This window comes from Peromyscus eremicus, chromosome 3 (genome assembly GCF_949786415.1).
Source record: "Peromyscus eremicus chromosome 3, PerEre_H2_v1, whole genome shotgun sequence".
NCBI lineage: Eukaryota > Metazoa > Chordata > Mammalia > Rodentia > Cricetidae > Peromyscus > Peromyscus eremicus.
Window position 1 is genome coordinate 135,647,604 of NC_081418.1, and position 17,491 is coordinate 135,665,094.

A 17,491-nucleotide genomic window follows, 5' to 3' on the forward strand; every position below is an offset into this window, starting at 1 on the left:
GAGTTAGGAGATACTTGTATAGCTCAAGCAGGAAGTGATGGTGTCTCATCTACTGGCAGCAGAAGTAGCAAGCACATAGGAATTGAAGTAAATAAACATCAGAGGCAGAGTCCTGGGTGGTGGTAGATCTGATGTAGAGGGTGAGACGTCAGTGTTGGGATGAAGCCTGGATTCTGAAAGGGAGTCAGATTGAATGGGCGGGGATACCAGCTCACAGATCAGCCTGGGAAGAAACCTGGGGTCTGGTGCAGACACACTGTGCCTACAGTGTCTTTTAGACACTAAGGGAACTAGCTATAAAGGAGACATTTGTATATACAGGTCTGAGTCTCGAAGTGGGCCAATGCTGGAAGTACATGAGTCATTTTTGTAATGAGAGTTGGAGTGTGAAGGGCAGCATAGTGGAAGGAAAGAAAGCTTGGGATGTCTGGGGAAAAGGGAGGTGAGAGCCACAGTTGAGGCTGAGAAGGAGCAGCCAGCAACATGGGGAAATACAGTGGAGATTGTTTTAATTCTCTAAGAGAACAGAGTAGCCCAGTGATGGTGGTGTTCAAAGGGGCATCACATAGGAAAAGAACTTGGAGGGACCCACTGGACTTGGTGGCCTGATGGTCACTGGTAGCATTGGTGGGTCAGACTTTCTAGAGTTATGGCTCTGAAGCCCCGCTGGGAGGAGCAGAGTGAGCAGGGTGGGTGGGTGATGAGGAAAGGGGCAATGGCTGTAGAAAACTCTAGCAAAAGGTGGGGTCTTCTCTGTCTTCTCTGCAGTTACTGTGAAGAAGGCTTCATGCACTGTACCACAAGTGGCGCCCCGGGAAGCCTGTTGCCAGACATCGTCCTCAGCAGTCCCCTCTCTCACCGCAGTGAGTACCGTAGCCCTGAAAGGCTTTTCTCTTCCCTTCTGTCTAGACTCTTTCCCATGAGTCGGGGGAGAGAGAGCTGGCTGCATTGTCTGATGTGTGCAGGTGTTCAAACAGGGGTCTGGCTCTGCCCAGCATCCCTTGACTCCTTCGTTTGTGTGAGTGACTTTCAGACATATCTTTGCACATGTAAACTCACGTGACTGAGGCACAGCATTTTACTGTGTGGAAGGAGAAGACTGAGCTGTCGGAATCAGCGCGATCTGTTTGCCTGTGGTAGTCTGGGTGCAGCGAGCATCTGGGGGTAGTTGATGGGCTCGCTGGAAATGGTGCCCATTGTTCTTGTTCTTCAACGGCTTGCTTCCTGTGGGCACGCTGATGAGGAAACCTCCTTGGACGCTTGTCAGATGGATCTGAAAGAAGAGGGCTTCAGGCCAGTCCAGTCTGAGGCTCTGAACAGTTGCTGTACTGTTTGAAGACATGACACAGAAGGCAGAGGGGTGACCGGGTTCTCATTTCTAGATCAGAGGCAAATCTGTGAAATGTACAGTGGAAAAAACAGGGAGGGAGAGTGAGGTGTGTCAGTGATGGCACACCGTGATGCCGCCACCTTTACAGAGAGGCTGGCCTTGGAGCAAAAGCCCAAGAGTCCCCATGGCTGATGGGCTTTCCCTTCAGGAGTTGTAACTATCTCCTCAGTGTTCCTATTGGGTACCACCAAGCTCCATTTTAGTACCTTCAGCCATGTCTTCTCCAGCCTGAGTCTGGAAATTTCCACAGTGCATCTTGGTTCAGTGCAAACTGGGAGAGCGGAGTCAAGAGGGATGTGAGACGAAAAGCCATCAGGTGACGTCTGGGGTCGGGAGAGCCGATACCAGCTTGGCTCAAAGCATCGAGATAGATAAGGTTGCAGCCCTGGTCTCCCGTGGAGACCCTGGCTGAGTGCTAGAGTGCACTGTAGGCTGGGCCGTGTCAGGTCTTGGAGGGCAGGCAGCTCTGAGTCTTCCAAGTGAGTGATGGTACCTGTGAGCTACAGGACAGGACAGAAGGGTGGTCTGCCACGGCTTGTCTCACTACCTTTCTCCCTTTCTCAAGGCAAAAGGAGTCTGTCCTGTCGGCCACCCATGGTCAAGCTGGTGTGTCCTGCTGACAACCCCCGGGCTCAAGGGCTGGAGTGTGCCAAGACTTGCCAGAATTATGACCTGGAGTGCATGAGCCCGGGCTGTGTGTCTGGCTGCCTCTGTCCCCCGGGCATGGTGAGCCTCTGCATGGTGAAGGAGCACCTTCCCTTCCATTGCTTTGCAGGCAAAGGTGAATGAGGAGGCTGTGGAGCCAGAGAGAGGAAGAAACAGCGATGAGGATGAGGGGCAGATTCAACCACCAAATCCAGGGAGAGATTTGGGAGGAGAATATCTGGGGTTGATCCTGATGGACACATACAGAGAAGATCGTGGCTCACAGAACTGCCCTAGGAAGCAAAGAAACTATTTATAGAAAATGCTTACGGTCTAAACAGGCACTTCTACTAAAATTTCCCCAAAGGTAACATTCCATCCATACTGCAGGTGCAGAAGGACCCACACACAGCAGGGTATGATTTACATATACTTGTCTGTAACTTTCTCTTTAAGTCTGTTCTCATTGGCTTTCTGTCGCTGTGATGAACACCATGACCAAAAGCAACTTTGGGAGGAAAGGGTTTATTTCACCTTCCTTTTTTTTTTTTTTTTTTTTTTTTTTTTTCCGAGACAGGGTTTCTCTGTGTAGCTTTGTGCCTTTCCTGGATCTTGCTCTGTAGACCAGGCTGGCCTTGAACTCACAGAGATCCGCTTGCCTCTGCCTCCCGAGTGCTGGGATTAAAGGTGTGTGCCACCACCGCCCTGCTTCACCTTCCTCTTTAAGATCAGAGGGGAGTCAGGGTGGGAACTCGGGCAGAAACAGCAGAGGAACTCTATTCACTGCCCCCCCCCATCTTTGACTCAGGCTTAGCTAATTTTGTGTGTAACTCAGACCCTCCTGCCTATGATGGTATCACCCACAGTGGGCTGGGCCCTCCGACATCAATTATCAACTAAGATGATGCCTTCCAGACATGCCCACATGTCAGTCTGATTGTTTCCTCTTTCTAGGTGACTTGAGATTGTGTCAAGTTGACAATAAAAACACAATCAAAAAACTGTCCCTGCCATATCACAAGCAAACTGTGGCTTCCCTATACTAAAGTTTTGTTTTCTGACTCCATAAAATGACTTGTGAGATCTTGGCTAGCCCTGTGTGTCCCATGATTCTGGTTCTGGGGCTGCAAATGTCCCTGAAGGACACACAAGGTCTAATGCTTGTTTGTGGCCACCTTGCTCCTCTGTGTATCTTCTAGAATGGTGGCAATGGCTGGAACATGCCCAAGCCTTCAAACCTCCTGGATCCTGCTACCATTAGGTCAGTTTTATATTGAATATATCATACATCTATTATTATCATCACCTTGAAGAATGCAGTTTCTGGACTTTTCTTTTTCAAATGTATCCTGTCTTTATGCTGCTCCTGACTTCCCTTTCTCATACACAAACTATGTAGTGAGGGATTGAGACAGAGCTGAGAAGGCCAGCATGGAAGTGGATGGGGTGGCTTGAGTATGCATTGATGATGCCCAGGACACTGCCTGACAGAGCTGTGGGTCTTCTGTCATGGAAACCAGAACGTATTCCATGTCCTCAGGAAGGCTGGGCACCGAGGTGAGTGCAGGACAGAGGGCCTGTTCTCTACTTCCTTTCTAGCCCCCTCTCCCAAATGGAGAGCTCTAGTACTTCTCTCGAAGGTGTTCCCTGCTGCCTTCTCCCCTGAGGCTTCTAGAACCATCTTGGCCCTTACACTGGACAGTGTGGCTCACACTGTAAGAGAAGGATGGCCAGTGGGCTGCAAGAGGAGGGAACTCACCTCAGGTCTGAGCAACAGGCAGGGAGTAAGAGCCCCAGAGATAAGGTCTCACTGTGAGTGTCTTGTGGCTTTACAGGTACCATTGTCCCCATGGTGTTTCTGGAGGGAAAATCTTGACCTGAGAGAAGCCTCAGGCAAGAAAAAGGACTTTGAGATTATAGCAGTGTCAGGAACTGTTTCATTTATCTTTACGTTAAATTAAAAAAAAAGAGAGATTTGAGATGATGCCTCATTTTGTTGCCCAGGCTGGCCTTGAACTACTGAGCTTAAGCAACCCTTCTGCCTCAACCTCCCGAGTCACTAGAACTACAGGCACACTCCATCATATCAAGATGGGTCAAGACTTCAAACAAAGTGCATGCGTGCGTGTGTGTTGTGTTGTGTGTGTGTGTGTGTGTGTGTGTGTGTGTGTGTGTGTGTTCACTTGCACTCGAGTGTGTAGGAAAACATCCAGGTAGTATTAAATATTAATAAGTACAACAGTTACATTAGACCCCCAATCCTGGGTGGGGAGCGTGACCTCAGATCTAGGATGCAGACATTTTGCCAGGCACTCCATTCTCATCCAGAAGCCCCTGCTACACATTCTTAGAAATGCTTGTAACTGAGACCCCTTGCAAAAGCTTCTGTCCATAGAGGTTGGGTTATTTTCACAACTGCTTCATTACAATGCTGCCTGATGCACTGATAGCCGGGGCCAGATTTGGCAGAGCAGAGAAATCTGTGTAATTTATGAGGTGTGCACAGTGAGCTGGCTGCAGCACCTTTTATGTGTTCCTGGCCACAGCACAAAGGAAAGGGAGCTGGGAACATCTTGCCTGGGTGCTTCTGATGGTGTAGACCTCATACCAGGGCTGTTTCCCTGTTCCCTGTGTGATGAGGGAGGGCTATGGCATGGTACCAAGGGTTTGAGCAAGGGGCCAAGGATTCTGCATTCTGAAGACTTGCAAGGGGGCGGCAAGTCACTTTCTGATGGAGACAGATCTGCTGAGAACAGAAAGAGACCCCAGCTAGCACCTCCGCCACCCTCTGACCCCACACTCTTGTGTAGTCATTCAGTCTTTATCTGAATCCCAGAGGCCCCCTCTGTAATGTCCTCAGCTGCCTTCCTCACTTGGACGGCTGTGGGTGCAAGGGAGATACATGCAAAAACACTTTTAAATAACAAGATAGGGGGATTGCGGATGGAACAGTTAGGAGAGTGCTTTTCTAGCATGCAAGAGGCCATGGGTTCAATCCCCAGCATGAAATGGGTGGTGGTGGTATATGCCTGTGGGAGAGACAATAGTGTTAGGAGTTCAAGTACCTTGGGTACTTGTGGAGTTGAAAGCCAAACTGGTTTAGAGATCCTGTCTCAAAAAAAAAAGCTAGAAAATTCACAGAATTGTAGTAAGAGCCATGAGTGTGGTGTTTGCATATAACTGAGGCTTGGTCTCAGAAACTGCATGGGTTAGCTCCTCATCTCGGCCACTCAAGGGATGGTGGAAGGTCTGTTTTCTTCCATTTCTTCCAGTCTGTTGTGGACTAATGCTTTTGTGAAAACAGTGAAAATGGATTATCTGAACAACAAAACAGCAGAAAAGTAGTGACAGGAGTTGGGAGTGTGTCTTTGTTCCTGTTCTACTGCTGTGACATAAGACACCAACGCCAAGACAACTTGTTGAAGAAAGAGTTTATTTGGAGTTACAATTCCGGAGTTAGAGGCCATGACCATCGTGGGGGGCACAGCAACTGGCAGGCAGGCGTGGGGCTGGAGCAGTTACTGAGAGCTCACATCCTTATCTGCAAGTATGAGGCAGAGAGAAAGAGCTAACTAAGAATGGTGTGGGCTTTTAAGACCTCAAAGCCTACCCCAGTGACATCCCTCCTCCAACAAGGTCACACCTCCTAATCCTCCCAAATAGCCCCACCAACTGGGGACTAGCCATTAAAATGATGAACCTATGGGGGCTTTTCTCATTCAAACCACCATAGGATATGAGTTAGTGCAAGGCCCTGGGCTCATCTCCAAGCATTCCAACAACAAAAACCAAACAACTTCCCAAACAAACAAACATGGAAAAAAAAGCCCACAAAGTACAGTCTCCAGCCAGTTTTCATCACATGTGACAGACATGACATTGCAGTCTGTTTCTGCATTCTTATAGTCCCAGGTCATCTCTGGCCCTGGCCTCTCTCTGAGTGGTCATTGTCCTCATCTAAAAACCACCTTTCCTACTTTAAGGAACATCCATGTCCCCTCTAGGCCTAGAAACACTCGTTTGAAGATGTGGGAGGCAAGGAGGGAGGCTTTCTCTTTCCCAGCGTCCCGGGCCTGGCACCTGCTCCGAGCAAAGGCCTTCCGCTGTACCCACAGGCAGCAGCAGACTGTCAGTCCCTGCAGCTGCTCTCAGGGTCTCCTTACAGGGATCTTCGTTTCCTGACCTGTAAAACTGGGTTAGAAGGATTTGGAGGGAAGGTTAGAGATGACAGATGCTCACTGTCCTGAGGTGCTTTGTAGGTGGTGTCATAGTCAGTTCATGGAGATAAAAACATGGATGGTGGTAAGGGCTTCCCAAGTCTTTTATTGATTGTTTTGAATTTTTGAGACAGGCTTCATTCTGTCGTGCAGGCTGGTCTGGAACTTACAAGGTAGCCCAGGCTCAGCCTTTTAGTTTAGTTGGAAAGTGCTCCTGAACTTTTTGCCCGGTGCAGCCACTTCTTTACGTTAGGATATTACCTAATGTTGCCTCTAGTCAGCAGCAGAGCACAACCCATGGCCCTGCTCACTGTACTCCAGCCACAGCTGCGGCTCTTTGTAGGAGCCTAGGGCAGAACCAGGACCCTTCAACCCTCCTGGTCCCCCAACCCTCAGGCAGGGACACCGGCTTGCAGATATTTAGGCCTCCGAGGAAAGTGTAGCACGTTGTCTGAGAGATGGGGATTTATCCTTTGAAACCTGGCAACTACACCTTTCAGACTGGTACCCTGGTCTGCGGGTACTAGGGAACGTCCTGCTGCTGTGAAGGATGCTCACGCTCCTGGTCCTTGGATGGACTGAAAGACATAGATAGTTTTTTTTAAAACTAGATCCAACATACACGGTCCCATCTGGAGTGAGCTTCATTTTGGGGGGCACCAGAGATTTTTATGGGCCCTTGTGCATGTCAGGTGAGTGCTGTATCAGGTTATAAATGTTTATAAGATCCAAGAAAACCCATCTCTGTCAAAAAATACTTCCTCTGTTCACAACTTGTCACCTAACCAGGCTCACTGACATATGATGGGCATATGCTCATTTTGGTTCATGAGCCAGACTTTGTAACAAAGCCTGATAGGAAGAGTCATTTACGTGTTAGTGTGAGTTATCTGATCAGATTGCCTTTTTCCTGACCATCATGTGTTTGACTCCAGCTACACTCAGCTGTGAATCCTGATGGAGTAGAGTCATAGAGGATGGGTGAAGGCAGCATTTGGGAGACTGGTCTGTATGGTGTCACCTCTGGTGATGAATAAGAGGGAATATCTAGAGAAGGGTGACAAAGCAATTTTTTCCCCCTGCCTCATGATTGTTTTTGGAACTGACTGAGGACGATGTTCTCAGCTTGGACAATGCTTATTGAACAATCGCAAGTTGATAACCTGTTGGGGGTGGGGGTGGTAATTCCTGCCACACTTTCTGAAGTCTTCTACGGGTTTCATAAATCGTATCTTAGTACCACTGTAGTATTCTCGAAGGACATGCTGGACAGAGACGGATGTCTTCATGTCCAACCATGGCTTGCTGCACAGCTCAGTTATGGACTGTTTACCTGGCTTGCCCACTTCTTGGCCAGGCCCCCTCCCCATTCCCTGCATTCCTCCTTTGTCTTTGTGGTTCTCAGTTGCCAGGGATTTCTTTAAGGCTTTGGGGTTCTCAGGGTGCTTTTGACCAGGCTCTTATATATCATCTCTCTCCAGTCAGGAAGTTTCCACACAGTGCCTGGAAAACCCCTCCTCTCCTTTCCGGTTATGATTTGCCTCCTCACCGGCTCCATCCTATGGAACATTGAGCCCCGATCTTGATGCTGCAGCCTGCCAGTTAGTGACGTGGTTTTACTAACACAAGCCAGGGCAGAGAGGAGTGTGTGCGTGGCCAGTGAGAACTACACAAGTCAGGGCAGAGAGGAGAGTGTGCACAGCCAGTGAGAAGTCAGAGGAGAAGTGTTCGCTAGCACAGTGGTGGTGGCACTGGGATTTGAGTGTTAAGCACGTTGGAGGAGGGCTGGGCACATGGACCCACCTAGATGAAGTGGGAGCAGAGAGATCCTGGACCGAGAGGTGAGCACAGCCAGGATGCACACAAGAAGGCCTGGGGACCCTTCCTCAAGCCTACTTGCAGGTGCTGTGCAGAGCATGTCCCACAGAGGTGAGACACCATGTGAGCAGGGCTGTATGATCCCTTCCCACAAAGGCTTGTTATCCATCTCTACTAACTGTAGGAAGCATGGGTCAGCCATTCTTCTGGTAGCCACTAGGTGGCAGACTTCAGACTGAGGTCTAACCTGACAAAGTTTGGAGGCTGTGGGCATGAACCTTTACTGTGAACCTTGGAAGGCTCTGAAGAGAGACGTTTGCATCCCCCTCCTTGCTCCTGCCAACCCGCTGCCTTCTCTGCTGGTCTCCTAAGCTCCTTGTATTCTAAGAACTGTGGTCCCAGGCTTAAGCACTACCAAGGACACAGTGGGCTGGGATATTCCTAGGTCTTTGGACCAATATTGCCCCATCATTTAGAGGACATGCCTAGGACTGGGGAAACCTCCTGAGGCTGACAGATGTGGTGCTAAGTGGAGAATAGTATTCTTTCTATCTCGCATACACAATTTTAACCTATGATTCTGATGTGGAAATCCTTTGCATACACATATTCCCAGGGCTTAGTTTAATGTAAAGGTCTAGGAACTCAAGCTTGCAGGGGGAGTTCACCAGATCACTGGAGTGAGAATCATCTAGACCAGGTACCTCTCCCTGCTAGCTAGGTAGTTTTGGAGCCCAGCAGCTGGGGGCCTTCACCTAGGTGGTCCCAAGGGACAAGAGAGGGTGATGGGGGAGAATGTATGATCAAAGTACATTGTATCACATCCCAGGTGAGGTCCGTCCAGTGCAGGTATCCAAGGCTGCTTCTTGGTTGAGGTGGTAGTGGATCATGGTGGTGGGGTCAGGGTGGCCTTGGCTGTGCTTCTTCAGCCCACTGAGTCAGCAGATCTGGTTTCTTTCTCCACCCACTTGTCCCTAGACGACCCAGGAAGTGCAGCATGCTCTGGAGTCACTTCCCGAGGGGGTGAGGAGGGAGAGAGAGACAGCACCTCTGTAGATAGCATGTCAGAGCATCGGGGCTGGAAAAGGTGACCTTGGGAGGAGGATCACCTGATACGTATGTCTTGGACATGCTTTTAGCCATGTCTCCTCTGCCCTGTCTTCAGTCTCTCCTCCAGGGTACTAAATGCTTATTAATTCTCATCAAACATGAGATCTGTTTTTTAAAATTATAAATATGACATCTACTCATCAAAAAACATTGTGGAAAAAAATAAGACTAAAAAGAAGAATAAGCCCAGAACTCCTTTATCTCACAGCTCACTACCTGGAGGCAACCTCCCTATTTCCTTCTAGCTCTGGTTAACAACAAAGTCTGTATTACATACACGTGAAAATTGGGACTATATATGTCTAGAATTTTCCTCCCCATTTTAAAAACTAACGGCTTAGATAGGCATTGCTCACCTCATTAAAGAGTCCTGTGAAGGACCCTCTCACACACCACAGCAAACCAGCTCCCAGGGATCCCTTAAGAACGGCATCATTTGCCTGTCTCTGAATACTTGATTTTATTTATTTTTTTTCTCTTTCAGTTCATTGGTAAATACTTCTTTAGTCTCCATCTGTAACTCCCGTGTCCTCTGGAGACATCCTTTGCCTGTCATGGCTGGGTCTGGAATATGCACATCCCGGAACTTCTGACATGGGTTTCTAAAGTCTTTGCAAACGTGTCCCAGGTTATGTCAGCTAGCAGGACAGAAGCAATTGTGTCTTTGATTGACAGAGAGACACAGTGTAGAAGGCGCCAGTGTCTGCCAGGTGTTGACCCCAGGTGTTGACCCCTGCCCTGCCTAGTGTGCTGCAGGGGTTTCTCTGCCTCACTCCCTCTCTTCATGCTGGGCTCCTGGCAGGCTTGAGCTCCACAATACTTCGTCAGCAGTGATCGGTATCAGTTCCTGTGGCCCTGGAGACATGAGTCACTGGAGTTCTTTACCCGTAGGTCCGGCATGAAAACAAGTGTGTGGCCTTGGAGCGGTGCCCCTGCTTCCACCAGGGCCAAGAGTATGCCCCAGGAGATACAGTGAAGATTGGCTGCAACACCTGGTGAGGCTCTGGGTATGCCGTGGTGACCAGCCATCAAGGTGGCATGAGGGTGTGTGGGACACAGGACTTTTGGCACTTGTCCTCATACCCTGGGGAACCTTCCTGCTCTTTTCCTTACTCTGCCTCTGTTTCCCCATCCGTGAAATGCCCCTTTCCACCGCTGGCCTCAGCCACGCACCTGTTTCCTACAGATAGGCAATTCTGTTCTCGGAGAGTTTTCTTCCACAGAGGCTCACAGTGACCAGGCTGTGGGGAGGGTTGTTGAAAAGGTCCTCTCAACCCTCCCTCTTTCTTCCTTCTTTTTTATTTATTTTTGTTAATTGTACAAGATAATGGTTTCATTGACATTTACACACATGCGTATAATGCGCTTTGCTCATGTACTCTCCCGCGTCACCTTCTCTTGCCCCTCTCCCTGCTCTGACTGTCCCTTCCCCTCCCCCAGATAGTCCTCCTTCTACTTTTGTATCTTTTAAATAAATCTAGACCCTGCATATGAGAGAAAACATGATAACTGTCTTTCTGAGTCTGGCTGAATTCACTTAACGTGACGATCTCCAGGTGTTCCACCATGCAAACGATATAGTTTGTTCTTCTTGAGGCTGAATCTCAAGGCCCATCTCTTCCCACAGGCCCTGTACTGCAGGCGAGTGTTCTGAGAGTGAGGAGGCAGTGGTTATTTCCTTCTGCCTTCTTTGGCTATCCTGCACAGGCTCCCTTACACTCACCCCACCTTTCACTCTGGGCTGTAGACAATCTCAGGGGCCCCTGTGGATGGAGGTGGGGGAGGGGATGAGCGCCTGAGGTCTGAGCTCACCACCTCTGACGCATGAGTGGGCTTCCCGAGATCAGCTCTGGTTAAGGGCAGTGAGGGGTAGGACATGTGGCCGGCAAATTGGTATAGAAATAAACACATAACCACACACACGAAACCGCTCCTGGCAGACTCGCCCACCCATTCTATTTTCCAGTCTCAGAATGTCCCTGCTGAGATCTCTGTTGGTCTGTCTGTGATACGGTGACCCTATGGCCAGTCTCGGGCACTCTGTAATGTTTAGGGTGAGGCCACCCTTTAGTGAGTCCACGGCAGATGGCTTGGAGAACCCCCACCTTCTCTTCTGCTTCCTGGCTCACCCTGGACACCCACGTTACTCCATACCTCTCTTTCCTCCTCGAAACTAGAGAGCAGCATGAGCTCCCTTTCTCCTGTAGACCCTGTGCTAGGCCTCTAAGGCCCATGCTCCTTCCACAGGCTGCAAATGCTCAGCTTCCTGAGGCTTCCTCGGTGACTACCTGGTGTCTTCTGGTCTCCCGCAGCCTCCTTGTTCCCTAAAACCCAGTTGAGCCCCTGGCACCCAGGGTGCAAACCAATCACGCTTGATTGCTTTTCCTAGTGTCTGCCGGGACCGGAGGTGGAACTGCACGAACCACGTGTGTGATGCCACGTGCTCTGCCATTGGCATGGCCCACTACATCACCTTCGATGGACTCAAGTACCTGTTCCCTGGGGAATGCCAGTATGTTCTGGTGCAGGTGAGACAGAGAGGGGGTACCATCCGTATCTAACAGAGCAGGACATGCGGGCTGCAGTCTGGGAGTTTCTGGGTCTGATTCTGTCTAGAGAAAGAACTTTGACGTTTGGTTTTGTCCGAGTAATTTTCTGACCCCCCTAAAGGGTGCCTTGCCGGGAGCTATCCCCGGCGGTGGATGGATCCTGCAGAGGGTTGTAAGGAGTTGGCTGGGGAAGGAAGTGAGCCAGGCCACGGTGGTCGGGAGAATCTTGCAGCATGACTGACTAGCAGCCAGAGTGTTCCTTTATTTATACAGAATTGAGTAAGCAGGGATACATTCATGATGTTTCAAAACATAGATCATATCATTTTTGGTTTTGGACATGTGTTTCACTTCCCTTTGCTCATCTTTTAGTCATCATTAATAAACTATGACAGAACAGAATTATCATTTCCAATCATTTTTCCTCAAGTTTTGACATCATTAATAAACAGAGTTATTATTCTTACTCATTAACCCTATAATTCAATTTTTTGAGAATCTAGAGGCATATGACAGCCTGTTCTCATGCTGGTAGCTTTGGTTACTTCAAGGATATTAGACCAAAACAAAATTTTCAACCACCCTGGGCATTTTGCCATGTTCCAAGCAGTGTATTATTAACTCTTAGTGGTCAGAGTGCCCAGGAAAAATCCTCGGGCTAAAGCTGCTGTAGCTATTATTCAAATTCTGACATAATGCAATCAATGTTCACATTTATATCTTTATAGAATTTGTCTATATGTCTAATCCTGGCATTCTGTTGTTCCTTGGTCATATGACATTATAGTGGCTCTACATGAGCTAACTTCTAAGAGAGGGAGGTCCTGACTTCTTATACTTTTATCATCTTTCCACTCTATACTTTGTTTATCAATATGTCTCTGTGTAGGGCAGAGTTATATGCCACGTAATTGTCTGAGCGTACAATGGGAAGAGGCTTATAATCTCAACTGTGGACAATTCCTCTAGCCCACCAGATCTTGTTGACCTTTTTAAGTTTACTTTGTTTTGAATATCTTGTTCCTGTGTAAGTAGAGGGACAGATGTTTCAAGAATGTCTCATGAAGAGACCTCTGGCTTCTTCTTTATGTGTCACAACCTCCAAGGCGTAAAGAAGACCTTCAAGTAGATAAGGGTATCTCCCTAAAAGCAGTGGGGAGGGGGATAGTATGTTCAGGACTGTCCTGGGGAAGCTTAGAAGCAGCATTCCTGGGAGAAAGCATAAATGATTCATAAGGAATTTTCCATCAATCCAATATCCTCAAATTGTACAAATATTAAAAGTGCCCCAAGTCTGTAACAGGTGGAAATGAGAACCAAAGGTGGCGTGGCAGCCATCATGAGGCTCAGCTCTGCTGGATCTTTGTCAAGCAGCTGTGCTGGGCTTATGACTTCTGCCATTCCATCCAGATGTGGCTGTGCTAGTGCCTGAAGGTATAGGAAGTTTAAGAACAGAATTTAATTTTCCGAGCTGGTTTGGTGTGGGGTACGGCCACCCTTAGGTTATTTTAGCACTGATATAGATCAGAGAAAGATGTCTCTTCATTTTGGTGGACACCCAAACCAGGATACACGGGGAGCTGATCCTGGCTGGATTTCACCCTCCTGATAGCCTATTGTTACGAAGTATTCCTGGGCAGAGGGATTGCCTGAATGATCCCTGGAGTTTGCAGCCTGACCTATGGTCCTACTGGAACTTGCCACCATTTTTTACCTCTAAGCTGGTCAGTCTCACATGATGAGGAGGGGAAGCTGGGGTCACTGGAGGCTGGGGTCACAGGTGCCCCTCAGCCCAGCAGGGAGAACATAGGACATCCTAGGTGGTGAGTCCCTGCCAGCCCCTGTGCCTCCGTATCCCCACTTTGTGAGTTTTTCTTGCTGGTTGACACCAGATGATTCATGAAGGAGGACAAGTGCTTTCTTTCCTCAGAGCTGATCACTGTGTGCTCTGTGAGACATTGAACTCATGCAGTTTCTGGGGGAGGTGGCTGCTTAGAGTGATCTGAAGATTCAAAGCCAGAGAGGAAGCTGCAGGGTCTGTGTGTCAGGTATTACTGATAACCAGGGTTACCATGTGCAGAAAATGTCAGGCATTATTGGTAACCAGGGTTACCATGTGCAGAGCATGCTAGGAGAGGGTAGGACCTCTGGCTCACCAGCCAAGCTGGCCTCACATACCCCAGCTCGCCCAGGGAGGTAGTGTATTGGGGAGACAGTGCGTGCACATCTTGAAATAGCTTTTCTGAGGCCTCTGGCCTGGTGTTCCCCCTAGAGCTCCCCCACAGGCTCTTTGTCTTAGCCTCAAAAGACAGGGCAGCACTAGCTTCAAGGATCAACGCGGCTATCAGCCTCCAGAGCAACGGATTTAGCTGAGGCACTGGCCACTCCCTAGCATCCCCTGGCTGGCAGACCTTCTGGAGCAAGCGATCCTGTTTTCAGGAACCCCCTTCCAGACCATGTGCTTGTTTTGATCCTCTTCCCTCTCCTGGGGCCCACCCTGTGGGGGCATCATCAGGCTTTGTCCTTCGGAAAGCCAGCCGGTGACAAGAACAAGCCCACATCTGCAGCCTTGTTCTGCTTCTAACCTGTGTGACCAGGAACCATGTTCCCCCAACAGAGCCAGGAAGTGGACTAATGCTCCCCTTACAGTCAGCCCAGCTGTGTTTTCTGTATTTCTTTGTGTGAGTACATGTATGTATGCATGTATATGTATATGGATAGACATGAACAGGTATACATTTTATAAGTACGTGCGTATACATATATATGTGTACAGGTATGTACCTGTGTATGCATGTTTACTTATGATATATATGTGTTTATGCATGTGTATTGTTGCATGCTTGTGCAGGTACATGTATATACGTGTATACATGTATATGTGTATTTTGAGTATGTATATGCATGTGGAAGTGTATATGAATATGTACACGTTTGTGTTTGTATATGCATGTGTGTATATATGTGTATTTATATGGGTAGGTGTATGCTTCTATATGTATTTGCATGTGGACATACATGCTGACTCCTCTAGCTCCCCTGTTCCACTTTACGTTTATTACCATGCCACCGCACTGACCATGGGCATCAGGCTCATCTGTGAGGGCTGAGGATGGACACCTGAGAGAGTTCACCTATAGATACCTCCTCCTTTCCCCCACATGCACAGCACATCTGACGATATTTTGTGACGTGTTCAAAGACCCCAGAGGTCACTATGTCATCTTCTGGAAGAAGGGATAATCTCTCTCTCCTGGTGCCTTCTTTCCCCAGGATTACTGTGGCGGGATAATCTCTTTCTCCTGGTGCCTTCTTTCCCCAGGATTACTGTGGCGGGAACCCAGGGACCTTCCGGATCCTGGTGGGAAATGAAGGATGCAGTTATCCTTCAGTAAAGTGTAAGAAGCGGGTCACCATCCTGGTGGAAGGAGGGGAGATTGAGCTGTTTGATGGAGAGGTGAGTGCCAGCTTCTCCCCTTTCCCGTATGTTCCCTTCTTGTCCCTCTGGTTATTAGGAGTGTTTACCAGGTGTTCATTTAGAGCTGTGCTGGTAGAATGTGCAGCCACTGTGGAGAATGAGGTCCAGCAGTGTCAGCTGGTCCTGGATTGTTATCCTGTGAACAGAGCAATTGGCAGGCCAGTACAGCTAGTGTGAGCCCGTTGTGGTTCAGGTGTGGGTATGTGTGTGGGAGAGGATGCACAATGATCTTTGCCTATGAATAGGAGGAGGCAGTGCTGACTGGGGGAGGTGGGCGGAGCATGTCAGGCAGGAGGAGTTTCCCTTCTGTGAACAGTGGTCCCTTTTAGCCACAGAGGGATGAAACCCCTGGTGGATGCCTGAAATCACAGACAGTACAGAACCCAGTATGTTCTATTATGTATATTGGTGATGTCTTAGTTAGGGTTTCTATTGCTGTGATGAAACACCATGACCAAAAGACAAGTTGGGAAGGAAGGAAAGGGTTTATTTGGCTTATACTTCTATATCACTGTTCATTATCAAAGGAAGTCAGGACAGGAGCTTAAACTGGACAGGATCCTGGAGGCTGGAGCTGATGCAGAGGCCATGGAAGGGTGCTGCTCACTGGCTTGCTTCTCATGGCTTGCTCAGCCTGATTTCTTATAGATTCCAGGACCACCAACCAGGGATGGCACCACACACAATGGGCTGGGCCCCTCCCTGACTAATCACCAATTAAGAAAATACCTTATAGCTGAATCTTATGGAGGCATTTTCTCAACTGAGGCTCCCTCCTCACAGATGACCTTAGCTTGTGTCAAGTTGACATAAAACTCTAGCACAGATGATAATGTTTGATTATTAAGTAGAGAGAATAAGGCATTAATGTTGACTAATAATAAAGTAGAGCAATGACCGTAATATGTTGTGATGGAAGTTATTTGGAAACTTAATCACTATTCTGGAATTTTCCATTCAGTACTTTTATAATCAATTGAAACTACAGTAAGTGAAACAAATGATCTGTGGGGGCTACTGCATGTGTATCTATTGAAGGAACGTTATGGGGTGCTTTTTAGTTATTTTATGTGTTAAGGATTTTCTTAAGATCGTGTGGTACCGGGGATGGATCCCAGGGCCTGGGCATGCTGAATAAACACTCTCCTAACGAGCTACACCCCCAGCTCTTCAGTTTGATATTTTTGACAAGCTGAAAAGAGAAACAGAAGCAGCAGATGCAGCCTCTGGATCCTGTCAACCTAAGAAGTGGTTAAGTGTAGCTCTCTAGGCTCCACCTCGAAGCCATGCCTCAGTAGATCGGGACGCAGCCCCAGAATCTATGTTTTGAGTGACTGGTTGTTCCTGGGTCACAGATCTGATTCAGCTGGTTTGGATATGTACCACACTACAGACTCCCGAAGACTGGGTTCATTTGCTCTCGTGGCCTCGGCCTGCTCCCTGGTGTTTTGCTAACACCCACCCTTGACAGCTGGGGACTGGAAGTGCATTTTCTGTAGAGAGGCAAGAAAAGCTGTCTAGCAAGTGTGCTGACTAGGAGCCAGGAGTGTCCGCTCTGCTTCAGAGTTCAGTTCTATCCGGGACAGATGATAGCGGTGAGCCTTCACAGGAGACGGCCGATCTATGAGGGGGAGAATCTGCAGACATGACGAGCTCCGCGTGAGGCATGCTCCTCAGGAGGTCTGTGAAGAGTGACAGGTTCTTGGTCTCAGCCTCTGCTTTATGAACCCGACCGTCAGCCAGCCGAGTGCTCTGCAGTGGGCTTCGAGGGTTGGTCAGTGGCGATGCCTCTGGCAGGGCAGGGAGTCCAGGCCAGACTTCTAGAAGCTCTTGCCTGGCGCATGGAACTTCACAGTCCCTGTCCTGCAGTCTTGACTCCTGACGGCAGTCACTCTAGAGGACAGAGGGTCGTAGGACACAAGAGAAGTGAGTTGGGGGCTCACTGTTACAGATGGGTAGATTTTTTACCCATGTAACTAGAGGTGGCTAAAATCAGTGCCACATTAAAAAGCAAGCCGGGGACTGGTGGAATTGATGACCAAGGGTCAGAACACCCTCCCTTCTTAGGAGGTCTGTTTCATTGTGCCCTGCCATCTTGTCATCATGGGAGAGCGGTGGGTCAGACGGACGTAGCAGAAAAGCCCCGGTGTAGTGCTGGCCTCAGGGAGTGCTGATAGAAAGTGGCTGGTGACGGTCGAGGGCCAGCTCTGGTGTTGGTGGGCAAGGCAGACAGACAAGCTATGTGAAGAGAGGGGAGCCCTGGACTCTGACCTCCTTCACCTCG

The 17,491-nt window shown here is 48.8% G+C and overlaps 1 protein-coding gene across 1 annotated transcript in view; it reads left to right on the forward strand.

Moving 5' to 3' along the window:
- Vwf (von Willebrand factor) overlaps positions 1 to 17,491 on the forward strand; it is a 142,830-nt gene that overhangs the window by 67,763 nt on the left and 57,576 nt on the right. Inside the window, exons 17-21 of the mRNA XM_059258637.1 lie at positions 769 to 863; positions 1,956 to 2,116; positions 10,072 to 10,175; positions 11,570 to 11,708; positions 15,052 to 15,186. Coding sequence (XP_059114620.1) covers positions 769 to 863; positions 1,956 to 2,116; positions 10,072 to 10,175; positions 11,570 to 11,708; positions 15,052 to 15,186 — 634 coding nt within the window. The remainder of the gene's footprint in view (positions 1 to 768; positions 864 to 1,955; positions 2,117 to 10,071; positions 10,176 to 11,569; positions 11,709 to 15,051; positions 15,187 to 17,491) is intronic.